The following is a 24,242-nucleotide window of genomic DNA, read 5'->3' as shown; positions in this document are numbered from 1 at the left end:
TTCCCTCATTTTCTCCTCTAGCCATTCCTCCTCTTTCTCCCTCTTCTCTCCCTAGCTATCAGCCTCCTGTCCATCTCTGCCTCTGCATGCCTCTCCCCTCCACCCCCCCCCGCATTCTTTGTTTTCACTCTTCCCTACCCCCTGGTGTGCCCTACCACAATCATGGCTCATGCAGATGAAGCGCATGGCTGCTGGCTCAGGCTGTCATATAGGTGCTTTTGCTTACAGGTGGGATGGCTGATCTGCCTATAGAGTCACCACTTCCAGCACAGACTACAGCCCGAGTGACTGATTCCTTATTGATCTAGCTGTAGATATGATGAGGGCTGGCTCAAAGATTCATGCAGAGTGGGGAGCTTATAGGGATAGCAGGACGGGGTATATTTGCAAATTCTGGGAGGTCTAGTAGGAAGTGGTTATTTATTTATTTATTTGTACACACAACCTGCTGCTGGCTGTAATTCTACCTCCACCCAAGCTCTTGTCTACTTTGAAAAATTGTCCCATGGTAACTTTTACAAATGTTGGTAACGATGTTCTTATTGTTCAAGAACTTGGCCAAGACTTTGAAAAGTGACTATAGAGTTTGGTGCCTCAATGCCTTTTAAGTGTCTCAGGGTGGTCATCCAAAAACAGAGGCACCCAAAATCTTTAGGCACTTCTGAAAATGTTGACTCTTGTGAATAGATTGCCACCCAGTTTTGCCAGATACAGGCAACATTCATAACTTTCCAGGAACCAAAAAGCCTCATGCTAATTTATATAGAAAATGGAGAAGAATGCAGCTGCCCTTCATGTCAATATGGAAATATGATCTGCAAAGACTACAGCTGGAACACTGAATGTTAAGACTTGTCATGAAATCCTGACCCCATTGAAGTCAATGGGAGTTTTGCCATTGACTTCAGTGAGGCCAGGTTTTTATCTGTAGACTCTGTTTTGCATCTCTGTATTAAGGATGATAGCCATGAGCCATGTTATAGAACTCATGGTGGTGCATTTGTCCAGTGGGTGACCTTTAAATCGCCCCATTCTTAGATGTTGCATTGTTTGCATCTTTATCCTCTTCACCTCCATTTTAAAATTTTGTTTATTTAATTTTTGCTGAAAAACATCATTTGGAACAAACTGTAAAACAACTAAGTGATTCAGCTGGAGCACGTTTTTCTCCCACCTGCAACTAACATGCATGAAGAATAAATGGGAAAGGAAAGGAAGGCTTAAAAAATAACATGATGAGCAAAGTCAGCCTGTTATCACCATTGCTATATCAGTAAATGAAACACTGCTTGAAGATAATCGCACTGGGTAGATAGTAATTTTACAGCCAGGTTTAGATCTAATAATATGCTTGCCGTTTATGAGATTTGGGATGTCACTTTTTCTTATTCCATCAGGTAGTGCTGCAGATGTCATTTTAATTACATACTATTCTTCTATGGTCAGTAAAATAATTTCAGTCCTGGATGGTTGTACTCATTGGCTTGTGTATAGAAACATTTTAGGGTCACATTTTGGGAATATTAATTACAATACATTAAAAGCATGCAAGGATGCAAATTATTATAAGAAACTTGCTTCCTTGTATTTACATCAGAAGAAATTCATTCTTCTGCAGAAGAATCAGCACAAGGCCTATGGACCCTTATAACCTGTTCTGAGAACTTAAGAGGGATTCTAGTGGTACATCTGCCTTGCACTGGCCCTTTGCACAGAGGTGGATGTCATCCTTATAACAAAATATGTATATTTCTAGAGGGTTGGTAGGTGGACTGTTTCAATACATGATGGTTTTTCATTTAGTATTTTGATATTGCTTGTCCATATCCACATAACAATTTGCTTTCCAAGAAATGTATCTCAGTCCTTACTTCTGCAGTGTAATTGTAAAACTCTAGATGGATATTGATGGAAAGGTCTAAAAGGTGAACTGGTAGAAATTCACAGAGAGAGAGAGGGGGAAACTGTTATTTTAAGAGGATATCAAGCTGAGAGGTCTAAAATACGCCTTTCACTGTCCTCAAAATTGAGACCCCCCTTTTCAAATACAATCTAGGTGAAATCTAGGTCTTAGTCAAGTCAAAGGCAAAGCTCCCATTGACTTCAGTGAGGCCAGGATTTCACTCATAGTCCCTAGTAATAACAACAACGCTTAGCTCATATGTAACAATTTTAGGTTTCTGAAGGATTTATGAACATTAACTAGTTAATCCTCACAACAGAGAAATTTAAAATATTATCAGCCTTTGAAACAAGGACAGCCTTAAACTGAAAATGAGAGTTTCATAGTAGCTGCAACCAAAAGTAAACCTGCCCGAAGAATTGAATTTCTAAAATGCACAACTCTTTCCATTTCTCCAAGTGTCTCCTACTTTTCTAGCAGCATAGTGTAATGTAAAATTATTAATTCATAGTTGTCAAATCCATGCCTGGTAGATAGTGACCAAATGTCATTACCATCTGATGGGTCCTGTGGGTCTCAATCCAGTTCCTAATGAACAGGTAACAAAATCATCACTGGAATTTATGTTCATTAGCACCCTTGTTGGGTGGTTGAATCTCAATCTGGCTGAGGGCCGAAGATTTACTAGGTATGCTGAATGCATTATCCATTACTGCAGGCCAGGGTGGAGATGTATCGAAGTATAGTGGAAGCTTGTACAACCTCTACTTATGCTTTACATGTTCTGGGTATAAAAGTAGGACAGCAGTCTCCAAAGTGAGGCGCCACAGAGAAGCCATTTTCAGCTGCCAGTAATGGGGATGGTGTGGCCTCTACTATAGTTTAGAGCAGCCCTCTGGCTGCGCACTGTGCTAGCTCTATCCCACCAGGGACTATTCATCATCCGGAAATTGCCAGGGTATAATGACACTGCAACCATGTCCATTCCCCGCCCCCCCCTCCCCCAAATGCGACACACACCTTCCCCCCCCGTGCTGGGTAGGGGACAGCCCAGCAGTTGGCTATGTTGTGTCTATGCCACCCAAGGATTCCTTCAAGCAGGGGGAATTCCCAAGTTTGGAGATGCACCAGCTTTCCACCCCCAACCACAGAACAGCACAAAAAGACCAGGTGAAACCTGTGGCATTGAAAGCTGAATTTTGAGGAAAAGTGACACTAAATGTTTAAAAGCTTGCGGAGGAGTATATTGTTCTTTATGTCAGTTTTTAGTGCCTTAAAGGTATAATAATGCACTGTAAGAAAACAGACATCTTTTAATATATTTCTGTGGAAATCATGACGTGATTACATCTTTAATCTCTGGAACACTGGTTCCCAGAGAACTATACACAGAGCTTCACTGAATGGTTTACTAAGGGTAAGGTGTGTGTGTGTGTGGGGGGGGGGAGGTGTTGCACATGTGCACTGGGGGAGAGGGATCATCTGAAAATCTAATTACTGTGCACACTGTTCGCTTCTCGCTCTCCTGCATCAATTCCCTTGAGCTTTTCTTTTTTAATGACCTAATGAACTATTTGCTTCAAGAGCTGCTTGAAATTAGTTGAGCAGAGGAAATCCTACTGAAGAAGTCTGATCCCATCCTTGTCAGGGGAAAACTATATGGTTACTAAGAAAACTTAGTTAAAAATTTGCTAAATTCTGTGTACATTCCAGGAGCCATATCTGTGTTTGAACTGTGGAAAATGCAGTGCAGATGTTAAAAAGTAAATATTGTTCTTAGGAGATAGCAGATGGAAGGATTAGACACCTATGAGCTTGTTTATATTAAATGCGGGGATGGTGTACATTAGGCAAACTTGTTACAAGGGAACAGTAGATAATCCACATTTATTAATGAATTATTGCCTGACTCTTTTGGTTTTTTAAACCTATAGGATCATAACAGTTCTATCTTCCTACATGGTCCCCATACCGTATTATCTGAGCATGTCATCATCATTCATGAATTATCCTTGCAACATGCCTATGGCATAGGGAAATACAATTATCCCTATTTTTCAGCTGGAGAGCTGGGACATAGAAAAGTTAAGTGACTTGCTTAAAGTTACACAGGAAGTGTGTGCCAGGTCTGGGAATTGAACCTGTATCTCCATCCACTGCCTGAGCAACAAGACCATCTTTCCTCTTGAAGACGATAAAGACCTTTTAGATTATCAGATTTATCTGCATGCATGAGCAAAATATAATGCCCCTACATAGGATGCAGCCGATGGCACAAAAGATCACATTCAATATTAATGGCAGTTACTGGTGCTCAGCATCTCTCAGAATCAAGCCAATAGTGCTTACTTTAGCACATGCAACATTCTTTTCTAACTTTTAGTGAAGTCCTCATGGTTTTTGGAAGACTTCATCAATTTCCATAATTGCTGGAGATTTCAGAGAAGACAGCTAAACCTCTCAAGCCCCTGAAATCCCAGAGATACAATATAGTCAAAATCCCATTTTATCCCATTAGATCACCACTTTGAATCCACCCTTAGGTCAGTAGTGACCAGAATTATAACCAGCTGAGGGTTGATTGTTGGCCTATGAGAAATGAGTTTGGTGGTTTCAGGCCAGATCCAAGTGCTGAGATACAATGAAAAATACTTCCATGATTGATACTAGATGGCGGTCTCGTAAGAAATCCAGGATAAAATAGGTGTGGAGAATGAACTACTTTCTCACCCACCCACTGTCCCTCAGAGGCACATTGGTGGAGCAGTCAGGAGAAGTTTGCATTGCCACCAAATCAGTCCTGAGGGCAGAATGCTTCTATCTCCACTGCTGCCAATCCAGCATTTTTTATGAGCACTGTGCTCACAGAAAAACTCTCTGCTCAGCGACCCACTGGCCACAAACATGTATTGGATTTGTTTGCTATTAGATATGTGTACTCTCACCATGGTTCTCTGTAGGACTGCTCACATACTTAGTTAGCATGTGTGTATTTGCATGGGCAGGCTGAAGGACTGAAACAATGCTGAGATGCCAGATTTTCCATAGTTTTTTGAGAAGCCTCAGTTTTTGAGTGTCCCCCCCCCCCCACACTCCATCCGAGTAGACCTCTATCTTATGGAAAGTGCCACGACATTGTAAATGTCTATGCAGAGTGGACTGAAGCTCATCCAAAAGACCAAGTTACAATGGAATTCAATGTGGCTACATCAGAGGACATCTTGTCTTCCGCCTTGGTGAAAACAAACGTCTAATTGTAGCTTTACCAGTTTGTGGTACATTAGGGTTTGGTTTGGAAAGATGCCTCACCAGCAACAGTGGCAGGAGGCATTACAATAACAGAAATGTAGGGTTAGAAGGGACTTCCAGAGGTCATCTAGTCCAGTGTTTTTCAAAATTTTTGATACCAGGTACCGGCTTGCTGCCTTCCTAAACTGTGTCAGGGAGATCTCAGGGACCTGTGCCGGTCCACGGACTGGTAATTGAGAAACACTGATCTAGTCCAGTGGTTCTCAAACTAGGGCTGCCACTTGTTTAGGGAAAGCCCCTGGTGGGCCGGGCCGGGTTGTTTACCTGCCGCGTCCGCGGGTTCGGCCGATCGCGGCTCCCACTGGCCGCGGTTCGCCACTCCAGGCCAATGGGAAGCGGTGCAGGCCAAGGGATGTGCTGGCCGCCCTTCCTGCAGCCCCCATTGGCCTGGAGCAGCGAACCGCGGCCAGTGGGAGCCGCGATTTGCCGAACCTGCGGACGCGGCAGGTAAACAAACCGGCCCGGCCCGCCAGAGGCTTTCCTGGAACAAGTGGCGGCCCTAGTTTGAGAACCACTGATCTAGTCCATCACCCTAGGCTGAAGCAGGACCAAGTAAACCCAGATCATCCCAGACAGGTATTTGTCTAACCTGTTCTTAAAAACCGCCAATAACAGAGATTCCACAACCTCCCTTGGAAGTCTATTTCAGAGCTTAACTACCCTTATCATTAGAAAACTTTTCCTAATATCTAACCTAAATATCTTTTGCTATGGATTAAGCTTCCATGTCCTACATATAAGCACTCCTGTTAATACACACCAGAATAATAGCCCTTTTCACAACTGCATCACATTGATTACTCATATTCAATTTGTGATCCATTATAACCCCCTTGATCCTTTTCAGCAGTAGTACTGCCTAACCATTTATTCCCCATTTTGTAGTTGTGCATTTGATTTTTCCTTCCTAAGTGTCATACTTTGCACTTGTCTTTATTGAATTTCATCTTGTTGATTTCAGATCGGTTCTCCAATTTGTCAAGGTCGTTTTGAATTCTAATCCTGTCCTCCAAAGTGTTTGCAACCCTTCTCAGCTTAGTGTCATTTCTAAATGTTATAAGTTTATTCTCCTCTCCATCATTCAAGTATGGAATAGTACTGGACCCAAGATGGACCCCTATTGGTCCCCACTAGATATATCCTCCCAATTTGACAGCGAACCATTGATAAGTACTCTTTTAGTGTAATCTTTCAACCAGTTGTGCACCCACCTCATAGCAATTTCATCTAGACCACATTTCCCTAGTTTGCTTATGAGAATGTCATGTGTGATTGTGACAAAAGCCTTATTAAAATCAAGATATATCATGAATACTGCTTCCCCCCAACCACTAAGCCAGTAACTCTGTCAAAGAAGGAAATTAGATTGGGTTGGTGTGATTTGTTCTTGACAAATTCATGTTTGCTATTACTTATTACCTTGTTATCTTTTAGGTGCTTACTTGTTCCAATATCTTTCTAGGCATTGAAGTTAGGGTGACCGGACTATAATTCCCCGTGTCCTCTTTGTTCCTGTTTTTAAAGATAGATACTATGTTTGCCCTTCTCCAGTCCTATGCGATCTCCTCCATTCTCCATGAGTTCTTGAAGATAATTAACAAGGGTTCCGAGGTTGCTTCAGTTAGTTCCTTAAGTACCCCAAGATGAATTTCATCAGGCCCTACCAATTTGAATACATCTAATTTATCTAAATATTCTTTAATCTGATTTTCCCCTATTTTGGCTTCTATTCCTTCCCCCATGTTGTTAATATTAATCGTGTTAAGTACCTGGTCACAATTAACTTTTTTAGAGAAGATTGAAGCAAACTAGCTATTAAACACCTCAGCCTTCTTGATATCATCCATTATTAGCTCTCATTTCACACTAAATAATAGACCTACATTTTCCTACATCTTTCACTTGCTCCTAATATATTTATAGAACCTCTTCTTATTGCCTTTATGCAGGGCCGGCTCCAGGCACCAGCCAACTAAGCACGTGCTTGGGGCGGCACCTTGTAAGGGGCGGCCAATCTTGGAGTGGCGGGGGGTCTCGGGGTTTTTTGGGGTTTTTTTGGTTCGGCTGGGCGGCGCTCGAGGTTTTTTGTTGTTGTTGTTTTTGTTTCGGCCGGGCGGCGCTTGGGGGGCTGGGTTGTTTTTGTTTCGGCGGCGTAGCATGGCGCTCTGGGGTGGGGGGGGGAGGGTTTGGCGGCGCGGCACTGGGGGGGGTGTTTTGGGGACGCAGTGCTTGGGAGGGTGTTTCAGCAGGGCAGCGCAGGGCGGCGCTCGGGGGGGTGTTTCCGCAGCGTGGTGGTGGGGGTGTTACGGCGGGCCGGCACTTTTTTTTTGCTTGGGGCAGCAAAAAAGTTAGAGCCAGCCCTGCCTTTATGTCCCTTTCTATGGGCAGGTCTTCACTACGGGGGGGGGGGGGGGGGGGGATCGATTTAAGATATGCAAATTCAGCTACGCGAATAGCGTAGCTGAATTCGACCTGTTGGAGCCGACTTACCCCGCTGTGAGGACGGCGGCAAAATCCGCGGCTCCCCGTCGACGGCGCTTACTCCCACCTCCACTGGTGGAGTAAGAACGTCGATTCGGGGATCGATTGTCGCGTCCTGACGAGACGCGATAATTCGATCCCCGAGAGATCGATTTCTACCCGCCGATTCAGGCGGGTAGTGTAGACCTAGCCTATGTGTAACTCATTTTGTGCCTTAACCTCCCTGATTTTGTCTCTACCTGCTTATGCTATTTTTTTGTACTCAGCCTTAGCAATTTGTCCATGAAGGCTTCTGACTGCCTCTGTATTAAAGGGGAAAGCAGAGGCCTTCAGCAATGCTGGGAGGAGCTCCCTGGAAAAGAGCTTACACGCCTTCACTTGTAGGTTTTGCGTGTTTTGCAACCTCAGTGCTGGTTCCACTCTCCCAATCAGCACAGAAGGATGTGGGTTATGTTAGATCCAGAGCTACTGGAAATTTTGCAAACAAAAACTTTTTTTTGTTCCTTGATCCAAAAATTGCCTTTTTTTCACCCACAGTTGTTGACACTGTCAAAAAGTTTAGCTGTTTTTTTATAAATTTTATATCAACTTATAGAAATGGTTATCAAAATTTTATGTTTACCAAAAACCTAGGCAAAAAGATTTTTTGATAACTCTTGATAAGTGTTTTCAATTAAAAAAAATGCTCCAAAAATTTGGGGGAAGGGGAATTGCAAAATAAGTAGAAAAGATTAAAAATCTGACCAATTTGAACACTTTGAAGCATAATCAGCTTTGAAATTTTTTACGAAAATATGTCTTCATTTTTTGAGTAGCCTTACTTACATGCTCGTGGAAATGTTTAGCACCATTAGCAGTTCAACAGTTCCCCTGGTGATTGCACCAAAGGAGTGCAAGCATCAGGATTCTGGCTGCTAGATGTGCAAGTATACCAGACCGGGAGAGGGCTCCCTGTGCATGAGAGTGGGGCGCAGAAAAGTTTGGTCTGATTTTACCATGAGGGTAATTCCCATTAGGAATAATTTACCAAGTGATGTGGTAGATTCTCCACCAGGGCCGCCGAGAGTGGGTTCGGGCACCTGTGAAAAAAATTTTCGGACCCCCAGCAAGGGCGGACCAGCTAAACAGGGCCGACAGGGCAGGGGAGCCGGGGAAGCCGGGCCCTGGGCGCCCTTCTGGACTGCCGGGCCCCGGTAATTTGTACCAGCTTCCCCCCCCTCTCGTCGGCCCTGTTCTCCACAACTTCAAGTCTTTCCGATGAGACGGGATCTCCTTGTAAAAAATCAAACAGAAGTTATTAGGCTTGGCGAAGGAATCAGTGGATGGTATTCTACGGACTGTGTTATGCAGGAGGTCAGACTAGATCAGTGAGTCCAAATCCATCAGTGGATCACATGTGCCCGGAGGCACTCTTCCCTCCTGCCCATCCTCACGCTCTCGCTTCCCCTGGGCAGACAGCACTGTGGAGGACCAGGATCCAGGCAGCAGCAGAAGTGGCCTGAGTCCATGAGCAAACAGTCAGCAGCCTGGAAGTGACCATGGCCTGGTCACAGGGACAGAGGGGCCAGCTGAGGCTGCAGGAGGGGTCAGGATTGGAGGAGCAAGAGTAAGGGGGCTAAGGGATGCTGAGCAAGGAGCTTGGGCTGATAAGGGGATGTGGGGAGCAGAGATCTGGATGGTTGAGGAGAGGAGAGTGGGGACCAGGGGGCTGGATGGCTCAGAAGGGGAAGGGAGGGGGAGATGGAGTAATGGGGAATCCACAGGAAAGAGAAAATGCAGTTGCTTTAGGTAAAACAATTGGGACCCATTGGACTGGATGATCATAATGGTCCCTTCTGGCCTTAAAATCTGTGAGTGAAATCCTGACTCCACTGAAGTCAGTGGCAAAACTATCAGCTTCTATGTGGACTCTGACTAAGAAACCTGGTGACACCAGATTCTGTGAAATTTCTGTTTGTAGCTACTTTCTTCATAGTACTCCTTCTTCAACAATCCTTTTAGCAATAATAATGCAGCTATGTTTAAAAGCATTAAAAAGCAAAACCTTCCATTGAATAATAAAGGGACAAGGAGGGTTGCTGAGCATCCCATTTTTTATTTTAACTGAAATATACACCTTTTAAAAATGTAATTGCAATTAAAAATGTATCAATTTCAACCCACTCTTTGCTGGTCTCCAGGGAGAGAGAGTCAGAATTCATATTAGAATGTAAAATTTCAGAAGCACAAAGGGCTAGGTCGGTGTTTTGTGATTGCCCAAATATTCAGTGATTTTAATTACAATGGAACCTTGATAAATTGCTTTGTGCCACAATCCATTATTAACAGCTTAATGAATACCACAATGGCCTATTAAAACTGTTCTATAGCAAAAGCTGTTGTCAGTGTTTCAGTTACAATCCCCCTTTGGTGACTGGGGATTGGGGGTTGGTTTATAATTCAGCTGTTTAAAAAAAAAACCTAGGGTGAAACTGTGCATAGGAGGTTGCTGATCCTCGGGTCTGGCCAAGCTGTGCTTGGTGCAAGTCCTGAAGAGGGAGGGAAACAACAGTGGTTTTAATACTGCCTTTGTGCTCCTCTGATCTTAGGGTCAGTTAGGGGGTCAATTCTGCCCCCAGCACAATTTAGAGAAATCTTAGGGCTGCTTTACAATATGACAGGTGGTTTTGATGGTCCCCAAAGGGGCCAGGTGAGGGCTCACCAGAGCACAGTAGCACTCTATTCCTTTTCTCTTGGCCACATCCTCAGTACATTCTGTCTGCTAGAATCCTCTGTGAGCCAGTCGTGCCAGCTTCATGGCTCTTTTGTGCCACCAGGGTGCTGCAAAGGGGCTGTGGAACTGGCCAGGATCTGACCTCGGCATGATTTTAGTATGGATTAAACAAAGTGTTGATGGGTTCAAAATGCTATTTTTAAATGAATTTTTAAAAAGCTTTGATTTGCAGTATTGAACTTTGAAATCTGATGAAATATTAGGAAAAATTAATCTGATTATGAGCACAGTCACTACTATAGATCCAAATTTATTAACATCAGGGGTCTGAAAGATTTAACTGTAGTAAAACTCAGGCCATTTTTTTCAAAACAAACAATATCTACAAGTTTTATATTGCAGTAGGAACTTTGAGAACTTTAGATGTTACAGAAGGATATACGAGGTTGACAGATCTGCTTGATTTTATAGGGTCCTATCAGAATTTAAGCAGCTGGAATGTAAGCAGTTATGGTCCAGTTTCTTAGAGAAACATTTAAGACATTTGCTGCATATACTGTTTTCTTCTATTTTCACCATGGTTGTTGCAATCTCCAGAGGGATTACAAACAGATGTCAGGGGTCACGACCACCCTGCCCTTTAAATACTGCTGAATGGGGATGGGGTCCTGGCTTGATCTCAGCTAGATGAGAGGGAGGATCCCAGTACAGAAAGCCTGAGAACCACTGTCTCTAGTTAGGAGGAATTACATATATTAGACATATATTATTTGCATTTACACAGTTGACATGTTTCAACTTTGTTAATTATTATTCTGTCGTTACATTTTGTTCTGGAAAATAAAAGTTGTTGACTAGCAAAAGAATACCCAGATCTGCTCCCCACATAAATTATAGTATTACTCATTAGAATGCTTAATTTGCACATTGTGTAAATGTGTATACGGAATGCATAGACTCCTCCTGGGCTGTCAAGTCAATAATTGCCATACGATATGATTTTTCAGAACAATAATTTTTAATTGGTATGTTAAACAATGCTGGCCATAACTCGTGCGTATTGATCAGTCAGGGTCTCTGCAAGAAGTAGGACATGTTCAGGTATTGTTGAGGAGGCAGGCAGTTTGTATTCTGAATACTTTCAACTCAAGTGTTGGTGTATTCTGCTGTTGTGTTGAAGACTTGAATTTCAAGAGCACTCCAGACAATAGAGATGTCAGACTACCATTCTTCATGTATTCTTGTGTTTTGTGGAAAGGGCATAGCAAGATACACAAAGTCCTCTTATTTTTCCTTCTGTGTGTGTGTGTGTGTGTGTGTGTGTGTGTGTGTGTGTGTGCATCTCTCTCACTCACACACACATAATTTTTGTATGTGTTTATCAGTGTGTGCAAAATGCCTGTGTTTGCAATATAATGGATGTGTAAATACTAGTAAGTCAGACTGAAACTCTCTAATGGAAAAGGGAGAATGCTTATTACTACTAAGGAGCCATCTAATGGATAAAACCCATAACTGAACTGAACATTCATGAAACTGCAGATAACGCAATTTGTCATTGGTTATCCTGTGCACGTTCAATGTATCTTCCCCTCCCGATACGAGTTTTACCCATCATCCCAACCCTGGCAACAGCAACCTCCTCTGTGCACATATGCCTCCTCCCGAGGCTACTAATGTGTTTTAGTTAAAGGTTAGTTTAATGTGACTTAAAAATGTGGAATAAGTCCTAACTTAGAGCTAAGGCCTGTTTGGTGACTAAATAGCCCAGTAGCATGACAGAGCCCCAGCTGAAGAGACAAGGTTGCTAAAAGAAGAAATAGTAATAGCAGTTGTTATTATTTATTAACATATAGCAATAATTGTAATAACAAATGGTATAACTATGCTATTTATTATTAATAAATATAAATAATCACAATAGTGTAATACTTGACAATTATTAATTTTGAGCACCCCAAATGAGCTAGGCACCTCACATACCCAAGTAATGTCATGTTCCCTGTCCCAAAGTGTGCACGGCCTCAATGTGACACAAGAGGGTCTTAGACGAAGGAGAGAGGGTGAGGAAGGACAAGGGTGCCTGTAATACAGTCACATGGTAACCCAGTAGAGCATGTATGCAGGTGGCTCCACTAGGCGATGGAGGTGGATTGGCAAACAGGTTTGGGGAGGGTGTGCTAAGCATGTGGAGGAGAGTAGAAGGAGATTGAGGCATTTGTAAGCTGTTTTAAAAAAGGGTGAAGAATAAAAGCAATGTTGGGGTGGACCTCACAATCCTCAAGGCAATAAGTACTAACAGTACATTCGTGTACATTGATGTTGAATGTCAGGCCAACATTGTAAATAGAACTGATAATTAATTATGCATTCAGTCTAAGCTAATACCATTATAATCTCTAAGGAGAAAAAATGGGGCATTGAGCTCTTGCAACAGCAACCCAAATCATCAGTCTTGTGTTCGGTAACTGGCCTGTCAGTTGGTGATTATGCTTCTGTGGCTTTGGATACCAACGTCCTTACCTCTCTCTCACACACACAATACTGTGAGAAAAGGAGGGGAAGAATGTCAGATAATGATTTGGGAGTCAAAATAAACTTCAGAATGCAGTGTGTGTGTGTGTGTGTTTGTGTGTGTGTGTGTGTGTGAGAGAGAGATCTTATACCTACTGATACTGTATGTGTTTGGTACTGTATGTTGATTTGGGTGGGGGCTTCTGAAAGCTGACTGAAGTCAACGGAAGCCAGATAAGACCCTTTATGCACAGACGGGATATGGGCAACAACAGCTCAAGCTTTCCCCAAAATTATTCTTTCTATTATTTATTATTTGTATTATGGTAGTGCCCAGGGTCTTTCATCAGGGATCAGAACACAGAACAGAGAGGTGGTCCCTGCCCTGACACATCACTCACAGCCAGTGTGCCTCATTCCTGACTTGGAGAGAATAATGGTTGATGTGGGAGAGTAGCATAGTCTCTCTCCCCATTACATTGTTGGCCTCTCTTCTGACACTGCCAACAATGGTTCTAATTGTGTGTTGGAAAAGGAATTGTCATGTTTACATAATTTCATTATGCTTTGGACTGGGACCACCAGCTCAGCACTGATAAACCACCAACCAGCTGTCAGAAAGTAGATGACATTTGGTTACCAGACTGAGTTTCATCTGATGACCTGGAGATGGGAGGTTCCATATTCTGTTACCAGTCCTCCTAGCCATCCAGCACATCCTTCCTCTTCAGTTCAGTATTCAAAAAGAAAATGTGTGACTGAATTCGTTTTTGGGGATTTGCTACTGTTCATAAACTGCTCAAACTGTTGTCACTCTCTTGGTTTTATGATAACAAAAAAGCCTCAAGAGTGAATTACAGCTTTGTATAGGCATTAGAGCTGTCTCTATTGGCGCATATGTAGCTAATGATGCAAAAAAGAGGTGTGTGCTATGGGTTATCTATTCCACAGTATCCATGCACTTATCAACATATATTTAAAGTGGCACTGTTACAAAAGATAAGACACCATCTCTTCTTTAAAAATTATTTCTGCCCCTTCCCTGTGTATTTAGCTTGCAGTTAATGTGTCCAAAAAAAGTAAAAATATCCTTCTTATAAAGAAATACTTTGTGGAACTGCAGAAGGGATTAGCACAACTGTAAACTACTTCGATTTTGCCAGCACAGCGCATTAGGGGGATGCAATTTGTAGACCACTGGCTCTAAAAGGTATCTAGTTAGCGTTAATGTAGACGACATAGTGTAGACAAGCCCCAAGTAGACAGTTTACACCAAGTAAGGACCTTTTAGAGTGTGCCAGCAGAGTTTACAGGGTGTAGTTAGAGTCCAACGTGTTAGAATGCTTTACAAATCACACCCCTCTGGCGTCCTTTGCCGTGGTGTGTAGATGAGCCCTGGGTGTAGCTAATTCATTCACAAGGAGTTCTGTTGTGATATTTTGTTTACTCCCCATTATACTGTTTTTATATGGATTCCCCTGCTTGTCCCTTTCTGGAATTATAAAGTTCTCTTTTGGGATGTCCACCTGATGCCTTGGACCATAAACTGAAGCCTGAGCTGTTCTTGGAATTGCCCAGACAGCAAGTATGAGCATTTTATTACTCCCAGTAAAAATAACCTTGCTTAAGTGCATTATGGTTGTAAATATGTATCAATAACTTAAGTGGTGATGGTGGTGTGGAGAAATAAAGAATATTGCAGTTAAAAAAAAAAAGTCTCGAAGCCAAGAAATTTAAACCTAAGGTTACGTTTTAGAAAACTGTGGAGTAGCTTCATTGAGAAATAAAAAAGTGTGGTATTGAGCAGAATTCCGTAGCTAGAATTGTTGTTTGTCTTTATTCTATGCGTTGCCTCAGACAAGCCTGTAACTAGGAGCTTTGTGGTTCAGACACAACAGCTCATCCTGGAGGAACTATAAGGACCTATGTTAAACTTGTCTCAGCTTGAAATAGCTCTGTAGATTGTCTTCATTCATTAGCAACTGAATCTAAGATTCAAATTTATTTTCATCTCCGTACTGGGTGGAAGATCTTGGGAATGACACGATTTTCTCTGTAGGCTCTGAATACCTCTAATACAGGCTGGCACTTGCCTGTATACTGTACTGACATTTCTATATTTTATTTTGTTTCATTGCTGTGCTCAATAAATGAGCAGCTAAATAATCTCTGGATTGTTAACCAAGTGAGGCATTTTCTGGGATTGGGCATGGTGAGTGTGTCTTGGGAGTATAGTAGCACCACTTCCCCTCTCCTTCTCCCCGGCCCCCAAACTTCAAACATTGGACTTTTACAATGTGGACCACAAGGTGTATTTTAATTTCTCTGTATGAAAAGAGAGATCCCCATCCATTCAAAGTTCTTCAGAATGTGAAGAGGGGAAACCTGAGCGCACTTCTCTGTCACCTGCCCGCTGAACCTCTCTTTTGTCCTTAAGTGGAAACTAGCTTCGTATTTTTCAGCAGCCTGATTTTTCTGTTATTGGTTGATTCCATGGCCAGGTTCTTCCAGTGTTTCCCATGTCTGTGACTTTAGGGTAATGTAACATCCTGATCAAGTTATCATAATGACGCATCTGTTTTCTGTAGAAAAAAGGAAGTCAGTCTGGATTCTCCCTCCACAGACAAGGACATTCATAGTTAGTTTGACCACTCTCTAAGTACAATGAGCATAATCAGTGTGGCATTCCTGGAGCCAGGGAAATTGACTAAACTCTTTTTATTTTGAGCTGTATGAAATTATCTGAACCAAGTGCAAAATAACTCAAAACTTCCCTGCTCTGGGGTTTCATGAAAAACACAATGCTCAGACCAGGTTTGTCAAAATGTTCTTGAATCTTTCAAATAAACCTGGGCTGATATTTTTCCATTTACATTAAAAACCTCATAAAAGTAGGAGCTTTCTTCCTTTATAAGATGTACCTATCATCAATCTCTCAACTTGTTTACAATAAAAACACCACAATAAGCCAGCCAGCCAGTGTTAGTGAATGCAAACGACTTTCCCTGCCAAGCCAAAAATATCCAAACCACCCTCAAACAATGATTTTAAGGTTGGCCTGTGTTAAAAGATAAACTTTGCAATTGCCTTAAAGTTCAACAAACTCTGGTTCTTTTGGACTGAGAGGGGGACTAAATTCCAGAGTTGTGAGCCTCCACTGAGAGTGCCCTGCCCTCAACCTCCAGATGTGCAAATCTAGAACCTGTCAACTCAAGCATCCCAATTAATTCCAATCTCTGGTTTAAAACATATAGAAAGAAGAGAATCTCTGACTTATTGGGGTGACTGGATTTTTTTCCCAGAGGGCTGGAGTTTGCATGTTTTTGATGTGAAACTTAGTGGTTTTAATCAGAAGTTGGATTTGACCATCTTGTTTCAATTTGACAGATACTCTTCCTTGAAGGCTTCATTTTGTGCTCCACAGTAAAGCTGCCAATTAAAAAAAATTAAGAGTTTTATTCTCCGCTGCCTTACTGATGCCAGTGAAGCTATTCCAGCCAAAGATCTGGCCCTCAAGGTTGCAAATTTAGCTTTCAAAATGTGAACTGGATGCAGACTAATATAGTTGTGTGTCTGAGTCTGCAGAGAGCCTGAAACAATCCCTCAAAGAGGTGTGAACTGCCTCATTTTACATCAGTGGGTTAACTCTGAATCCTAAAGAGATTTGACTGTTAACCTCTTTTGTTATTTCACTGCCAATCAAAGCATGCAGGAAAGAGGAAGTATGATCAAACTATGAAGGTCTGGTGCAGTCTATTGTTAGTGGCATTTCATTTTGGCATCATGAGAGTGTGGCGCTTGGGTTGGCAAGAGCTTTGGTGAGAGGAGCTTGGGAGAGTTTCACCAATTATATTTTCCAGCCTGGCTGCTGGTTTCATGTGTAATTTGCTTTGATATTGTTTAGTTCATTCAAATCTGAAACCGAAATTGAATTACGGGCATGAGAAAAATTTGTAGACATCCTTGCAGTTGAAAGCATCCTTCTGAATGGAGATTTCACGGGAAATGGTTCTGGTAGTGCTGTCTGTGAGCTTTTCCTTTCGCCTTCCAAAACTGTAACCCAGGAGGTCCAGTTGAGTCCCAAAAGCCGGGATTCAGTAGTTAAAAGGTCACTCTATAGGCTTAACTTAAAAGTTATGTAAAAATGCAGTTTCCCAGTTCGAGGCTGAGTGAGCTTGAGACCCTGCCCAAGACCCTTGATTTTCGTGAGGAGAAGAATTTTGACATCTGTGAAACTTAAAAGTGAGGATTGAAGAAAGAATGATAAATACTGCTGGATGTGCCTTCCCCAGGACAGCACACATCTATTCTTCTGCTACACGTCTGCAGCACAAAGCTGGTTAGTTCCATGCAGAGTGATTTTTCTGCATGGCCAGGTAATGCTTAAGGAGACTAATGAGGGGGATGATATGGCCCAGATCAGTGGTGTCAGGAAGCATGTAATAAAGTATCTTTCTCCGAGAGACTGAAAGCAGGACTCGTCCTAGTATATATTTCAAAGGGGATAACTGTGTCATCCACAAAGTTGAACATTTACCCTCCTGCAAACCACATCCAAATTATAGTCTTTTAAGCAGTAACTAAACCTGAAGCTTTCATTGGTTTAATGATAGATGCTTCTTTGTGTGGAAAAAAATAAAAAATGGAAGTCCATCTCATTGACGCGACTTTGTTTTGCTGCTGGCATTGCAGCTCCCTCTTACTCAGGAATAACCTAGCTAAGCAAGATTGAATATAATATAGAAGCTTCTGTTGGCTTCTGCTGCCTGCCAGGAAAATCAAAGAAACTTCCCATTGGGAAGAGTAAGTCAGCAGCTAACTGTGATGCCCAGAGAATGTTTTCATGTGGTGGTGCTACCGATATCAGATCTGTTGTCAAACTGAAAAATGTGTGTTTTCTTCCCTGTGAATGTACCTGAGAGACTCCCTCTTCTCACCTCCAGCAACTGACAAATAATCCAACTTTTTTTGTTTCTATGCCAATGTTTTTCCCAGTCACCATGCTGTGCTTTTTGGGGAAGGACAATTTTACTACCTTTGTGATCCCAGAAAAAAAATGCATGTCTCACTGTGATAGGTAATAACCAACCTGTCAAATAGAAATCTCTTTTCTCTTGCTGGGCTGATGATTGTTAATGTTGCATTCTGTATTGATGTGTAAAGTAGAGCTGGATGAACTGTGTACTGTGGAGGATTTGTTAAAATGTACCACTTTGTTCTCTTCGTGAATTATCGATGAACAAGATGTGATTTTTCATAGTTTTATTCATTCTTCACCTTTATTCAAATAGTGTGTGCAAATAAACGTAAGTTTTTTTATGGATTGTTCACCTAACTGTGGCTTTAAATAGTCCCTGTTCGTTACGGGGCCAATCACATGGTATAAATAAGTTAGAAGTTATTTGCTTCTCCTCTCTGATTGGATGGCCTATAGTTCATAAACAGGAAGAGATGTCCCTTTTCCATATTATATGCAAAATGGTCAAAATTGTGATGGCAGTGTTTTAGTACAATACACTAGTGAATATTTAACTTGTGCTAGAATTCATTTTGTTTTCCACAAATGTTCTTGTGAACTAAATTTTGCTTACCCTGTTCTATTATTTCTTATGTTTATTACTACTTCAACTATCCTGGCAGAGCCTACGGGCCTCAAATGAGATCAGGGCCTCACATTGCTAAATGGTGGGCAAGCATATTGTAAGGGACAATTCCTGCCCCAAAGAACTTGCAATCTAAATTTGAAGTCCAGACTTGACAAGTGGGTACAATTCCCAGGCAACAGGAGCCAGTGGGTTGCTTTGCAAGAATATTCACAAATGTATCTTTGACCATATTTGCCTAGGTGTCTGGCTGATGAGTCTTGCCCACATGCTCAGCGTTTAGCTGATTGCCATATTTGGGGTCGGGAAGGAATTTTCCTCCAGGGCAGATTGGCAGAGGCCCTGGGGTTTTTTCACCTTCCTCTGCAGCGTGGGGCACGGGTCACTTGCTGGAGGATTCTTTGCACATTGAAATCTTTGAACCATGATTTGAGGACTTCAATGACTCAGACACAGGTTTGATGCAGGAGTGGGTGGGTGAGATTCTGTAGCCTGCGTTGTGCAGGAGGTCCGACTAGATGATCATAATGGTCCCTTCTGACCTTAAAGTCTATGATTCTATCTCTGGTTGAAACTAAGGGCTTGTCTACACTAGAAAAATTGTACCACTTTAAATTTACTGGTAGAGTCACAGCAGTACACAGCAGTACAACCGCTCTAGTGTTGACATAGTTATATTGGTATAAAGGTGATTTATACAATAAAACTAACTATTCCTGTGCAAGAAAGGGAATAACTATACTGGTGTAAATCACCTTTATACAGGTATAACTGCATTCACAGTAGGGCATTTACCAGTATCACACACCTAATTGAAATAGGTATACAGAAAAAAATGTCAAGTGTAGACCAGGACTAAGAGCTGGACTCTTTTATTGCACAATGCATTGACTACCAGAACAAATGTTGAATGAGCACGTGAATGAAGTCTTCCTAGGGCTGTTAAATGCAGTTTTTAGCCATACAGAGAAGAGTATGCAGAAGTATTGATTCTTCGGTTCACAGGGACAGCTGGGAAAGAAGGTATATCACACAGTAACAGTTACAATACAGTCACAGCTCTCTTATTTCTTCATGTATTAGATGTGAGAGGCTTTTTGCTAGGAGTACATTCATTTTCACTGCAGAGCACATTTCTAAATTTAGGCATAGGATGGTGTGGTAAGTGACGGAACACATTTCTGAGTGCAATATACAGTAATATGGCTTTGCATGCTTCATCACCCTGGGAAATCCATGTATGCAGGGCCCTGGGTGTAATGCAGATCAGCTCAGCCAGTACACACAGCTCCTGTCTATACTATAACTGGCACTGGCCTCTATCATCCAGCCTCTTGCTTTCAGGGACAGCAAGTTCACATGTGCAATTACAGGCTTTCATTTGATGGACTGAGAGTCACTTAGAGAGGTTCCGTGCTACCCCCTTGCCTTACCCAAACACTCTGAATTTCAGTTTCTCTCTGCAGTTTGCTGGCAGCAGAGCTAGAGCACAGGACATAAAATATTTCTCCTCTTGTCTCTCGCTGCTCCTTGTTCCCATATCATGTAAAAATATTATCTGATTAAATCTGTTGACATATATAATTAATTGCTATTTCCTTACCCTTATCTCACTTGCCTGTCCTTTCTCTGGCTTCTTCTTTATCTGTATCATCTGATGCAAGAAAATAATTCAAAATATTTTTTGTTTATTTTTTAATGAATAAATAAATGCCGATTTAATCCTTTTGAAGAAACACTTGATCCCTGCTTTTCCTTTTCAAGCTGCAGCATGTCAGAACCTGGCACTGCACTCACCCCGGGTCCTTTCTGTGCTATGATACATTATGTTGATATTTGAGGAATTGAAACTGAATCTCCTGGCCACATGGCTTAGATTCAGCACAACAGTATTATATCTTGCTCTCAAAAGTAAATCCAAACCTTTTGGGCTATGTTTAAAAGCCCTACCAAATTTGCTCTCCAAACTTGCTCTTGTGCATAGTTTTGTTCTTGTGGCATTTTTCTGGCACAAACTGACATATGCAAGTAGCTTTAGTAAAAGAAGGATGGTTCAACAAGCATTTTTCATGAACAAGACATACCTACATGTTTTGTACTGATATAACTAAGTCGTATAAAGATGCTTATAGTGGTGCAGCTTATTACCAAAGTTAGTTATACTAAGATAAGCACTTTTATACTAATAAAATGGAGTCCACCCTAGAGGATTGCACAACCAGTATAGTTAAATTGATACAAAAACTGTGGGTAGATCTGCCCTGAGACCTAGATTGTGGCTTAGTATGCTCTTGAGTGGCTGAGTAAGCTAACTCCACTGTACACACCTAGCGTGGCTATCTGGACCTTAGGTTTGGGCATATGTGAATAAGTGGAGCAACATGCTTGCTTACTCCCTTCTCAGAGTAGGTAGGTAGGGAATGGGCAGAGACTATGCTTCCCTCCCCCCCTCCTTCCCTCCCCCACACATGCACACTCACTGGCAGTACAGCTGTGCTGGTGTGGATCAGCTGGGACATGCCATTATAAGTACTACCAGAAGGTGCTAAATACCCATCCTCTGGAAATAAGGTCCCTGTAATGTGTCTGAAGTTGGGCACGCACCATCATTTTTGAAGACATATGAATAGTTATTACTTTGACTCATTCTTAGCGTATGTTTTTATCTTGCATTTCACAGAGGCGCAGAGATTTCCTCCAGTTGATACTCGATGCCCGCAGCTCTACTAACTACATCAGTGAGGAGTACTTTGACATAGTCAACCAAGCTGATGTTTCCATTCAGGACCATAAGCCTCCTGTTGACAAGGCCCTGTCTAAAAAGGTTCAGAAGACATTGTCTGAGGATGAGATAGTAGGCCAAGCCTTCATCTTCCTGATTGGTGGGTATGAGACCACCACCAATGCCCTCTCCTTCGCCACCTACTTATTAGCCACCAACCCGGAGTGCCAGGAGAAACTGCTGCAGGAGATAGATGAGTTCTCTGGAAAACATGTGAGTAGATTCATTGATTTCATACAGTTCCTTGCTCTTTGCATAACGTAAGTAGTGTGAGCAGAGTGCCCTCCTTGAAATACAGACCTGGACACGTGAGGCAGATATTAAAAATGTAAATTACATGCACAAAGCTACATTAATGCAACATGAATATTGCACCATTAAAATAAAAAAGTCAGGAAGTGCAAAAATTAAGATCCCAAGAGTAATATTTAAATGAACCATGGTCTTTCTTTTTATTAATCCACTGTGAATATATCCTCCGACTGTAGCCTCTAGTGCAGGTGGTACTCTTCTCGGCCCGAGTCCTGTATGCATTTCCTGGGTTTTAGTTATATTCAATTACTTATTTAACAAGAAAAATAAAAACATAAAATGCTAAATGTCACCACCTGGCCTGGAAACACATGGCAAGGATGCCAGACTGTTGTGACTGAATCCAACCACTGGGTCCTACATGCTTCTAAATCCACTGGGATTAGGTCGTGTCTACTCACTGTTTCTAATTATAAGACTCGGTTTATAATTCTAGGTTATTATTAGTACTGTTGCACTCCAAGTGGAGCATCTTACTCGTTTCACTCAGGTACAATGGGCAAATTCTGCCCTCACAATGATTTAACTTCATTGATGACGCTGGGGAGTTGCAAAGTTGTGACTGAGGGCACACTTTGGCCTACAGTGGGTATGATTTATTGGTTTATATTGCAGTCACAGCCCATCAGGATTACAATCTATTGTGCTAGATATTATATTAACACATAAGAAAATATAGTCTGTGCTATCCCAAGGAACTAACAGTCTAAGAAAATAAGTGACATCCCAAAGGATCCAATGAAATATATACAAGTAAGAGTGTGTGTGTACGTGTGTGTGTATACACAGGGCCGGCTCTAGGCACCAGCATTCCAAGCATGTGCTTGGGGCAGCACTTTTCAAGGGGCAGCACTCCAGGTTTTATTTTTTTTGCTTCAGCGGCAGCACTCCATTTTTTTTTTTTTGCTGTTGTTGTTTTTTTGCTTCGGCAGCGGCACTCCAACCCCTTTTTTATTTATTTATTTATCTTTTGCTTGGGGCAGCAAAAAACCTGGAGCCGCCACTGTGTATACATACACTCTCTCTCTCTCTCTCTCCTCACATCTACATACACAAATACATTATATTTTTCCACATAATTGTAAGTAGATGTAGGCATTGTGACATAGTGTGTGATTCACTTCTATCTTTCTGTGTTCTCTGAGCTTCTATTATTGTTAGGTTCAAAGGAGTAATGCTTGACTTTTGTTCCTATTACAAATCTATTTTCATTGTAGCGCTATCTTTTGTGATATTTGGAGAAAGCTCTGTCACTAGGGCTTTAATGGCAGAGTAGAATATAAAGAAGGAGGTGGGAATGGTGGGCACACAGATTAACTGGGTGGTTTAACAGCTTAATAAACGGTTGGTTCAATATGCAGTCATACGTGTAATGGGATTGATGGCCTTATCTTTATTTCATAGTGGACATCAGTCTGGATACCAAGGCAATACATGCACAGTTGTCAGTAGCCCCTTGCAGAGCATTTCCCCTGTTACCTCACTGGTGTTCAGTTTTAGCTACCAATGACCTATATATGGCTGTATGACAATGGAGAAGAGGAAAAGAACTGTAGTCATCCAGCTGTCCTCTTCAATAACAAGAAGTTCATGCTTCCAGTCTGCATGGCCCCCTGTCATAAGGTTTCCTATTACTACCAACATTAACCACAATTAATCTTTTTTATGTGTTAGAGGATCCCTGATCCAGGAATTCACTTCAGGGTCAGGAAGAGGGTATAGCATTTCAATCCCATTAGCACTGTAATTAACCACATTTAGCCTAAAAAATAAAATCCTCACAAATGATTTGAAAAGTTACGGGGGAAGAAACTGTTTTAGAACATGTATCATGTTCGAGATGGAGGGGGGGGAGAATATGTGACCCAAAGGCTCGCTGATCTCAAAGTCACTAAGAAACCTGAAGAGGTTATAGCAGTTGAATGATGCTCAACATTTCAGCTTAGCTCTTACCTTTAATCAAGGTGCTTTGCAATTTAAAGATCATGGTAGAAGAACATTTGTGGGACGGAACAGGCAAGATGGGTGCAGCTGGACAGGTTGCATCTGACCAGTAGATAAATAGAAGTCTGTACATATTCATAGATGCACGCATGTCAAACCATTACGCTGTGTCCTGTCCAGCCAAATTTATACTCAGGTAATTGCAGTACACCTACTAAATTCCCCCAGCAATTTCAGTTGCATTGTACAGTTATATTTTATTGCCCTAAACTGTGGTGTAGAGTTGCAGTATGATCTTAAAACAGCTGCTGCATTACATCCCAGAGATGGCTGCATTTCAGTGGTGAACAAAGTTAATACAGTCACTTTCTAGTGTTTATAGAGCATCGTGGGATCCAGCTGAGTGGGCCTGTCATATAGAGCCCTATCAACCCTGGCCCTTCTGACCAGGGAGTAAGAGGCACCCACATCCCTTACCCCCTCACTCAGGGGCTTTATGCCAGTCTGACCTATCCTAATGAGAATGAGGTTGGCACAAAGAGGAGAACAGAGCAGTTCCTTGGTGGCTCCTGGGTTCAGACCTGAAGAGTCCCATGAGTTCCCTGTCCCCTGTGCAGGCCCTTTGTCTATCCCCCTTGCACAGTGAATGCAGAAGCTACCACTAACCTGGGCTGCAGTAAG

At 42.0% G+C, this 24,242-nt stretch overlaps 1 protein-coding gene across 10 annotated transcripts in view; it reads left to right on the top strand.

Moving 5' to 3' along the window:
• TBXAS1 (thromboxane A synthase 1) overlaps window positions 1–24,242 on the top strand; it is a 340,570-nt gene that overhangs the window by 219,193 nt on the left and 97,135 nt on the right. For all 10 annotated transcript variants that reach the window (XM_008171140.4, XM_042851580.2, XM_065565466.1 and 7 more), the window contains one exon: window positions 21,204–21,518. In XM_008171140.4, the coding sequence (XP_008169362.2) occupies window positions 21,204–21,518 (315 nt within the window). The remainder of the gene's footprint in view (window positions 1–21,203; window positions 21,519–24,242) is intronic.

This window comes from Chrysemys picta, chromosome 1 (assembly GCF_011386835.1).
Source record: "Chrysemys picta bellii isolate R12L10 chromosome 1, ASM1138683v2, whole genome shotgun sequence".
Taxonomy (NCBI): Eukaryota; Metazoa; Chordata; order Testudines; family Emydidae; genus Chrysemys; species Chrysemys picta.
This window is presented reverse-complemented; position numbering and strand designations above follow the sequence as displayed.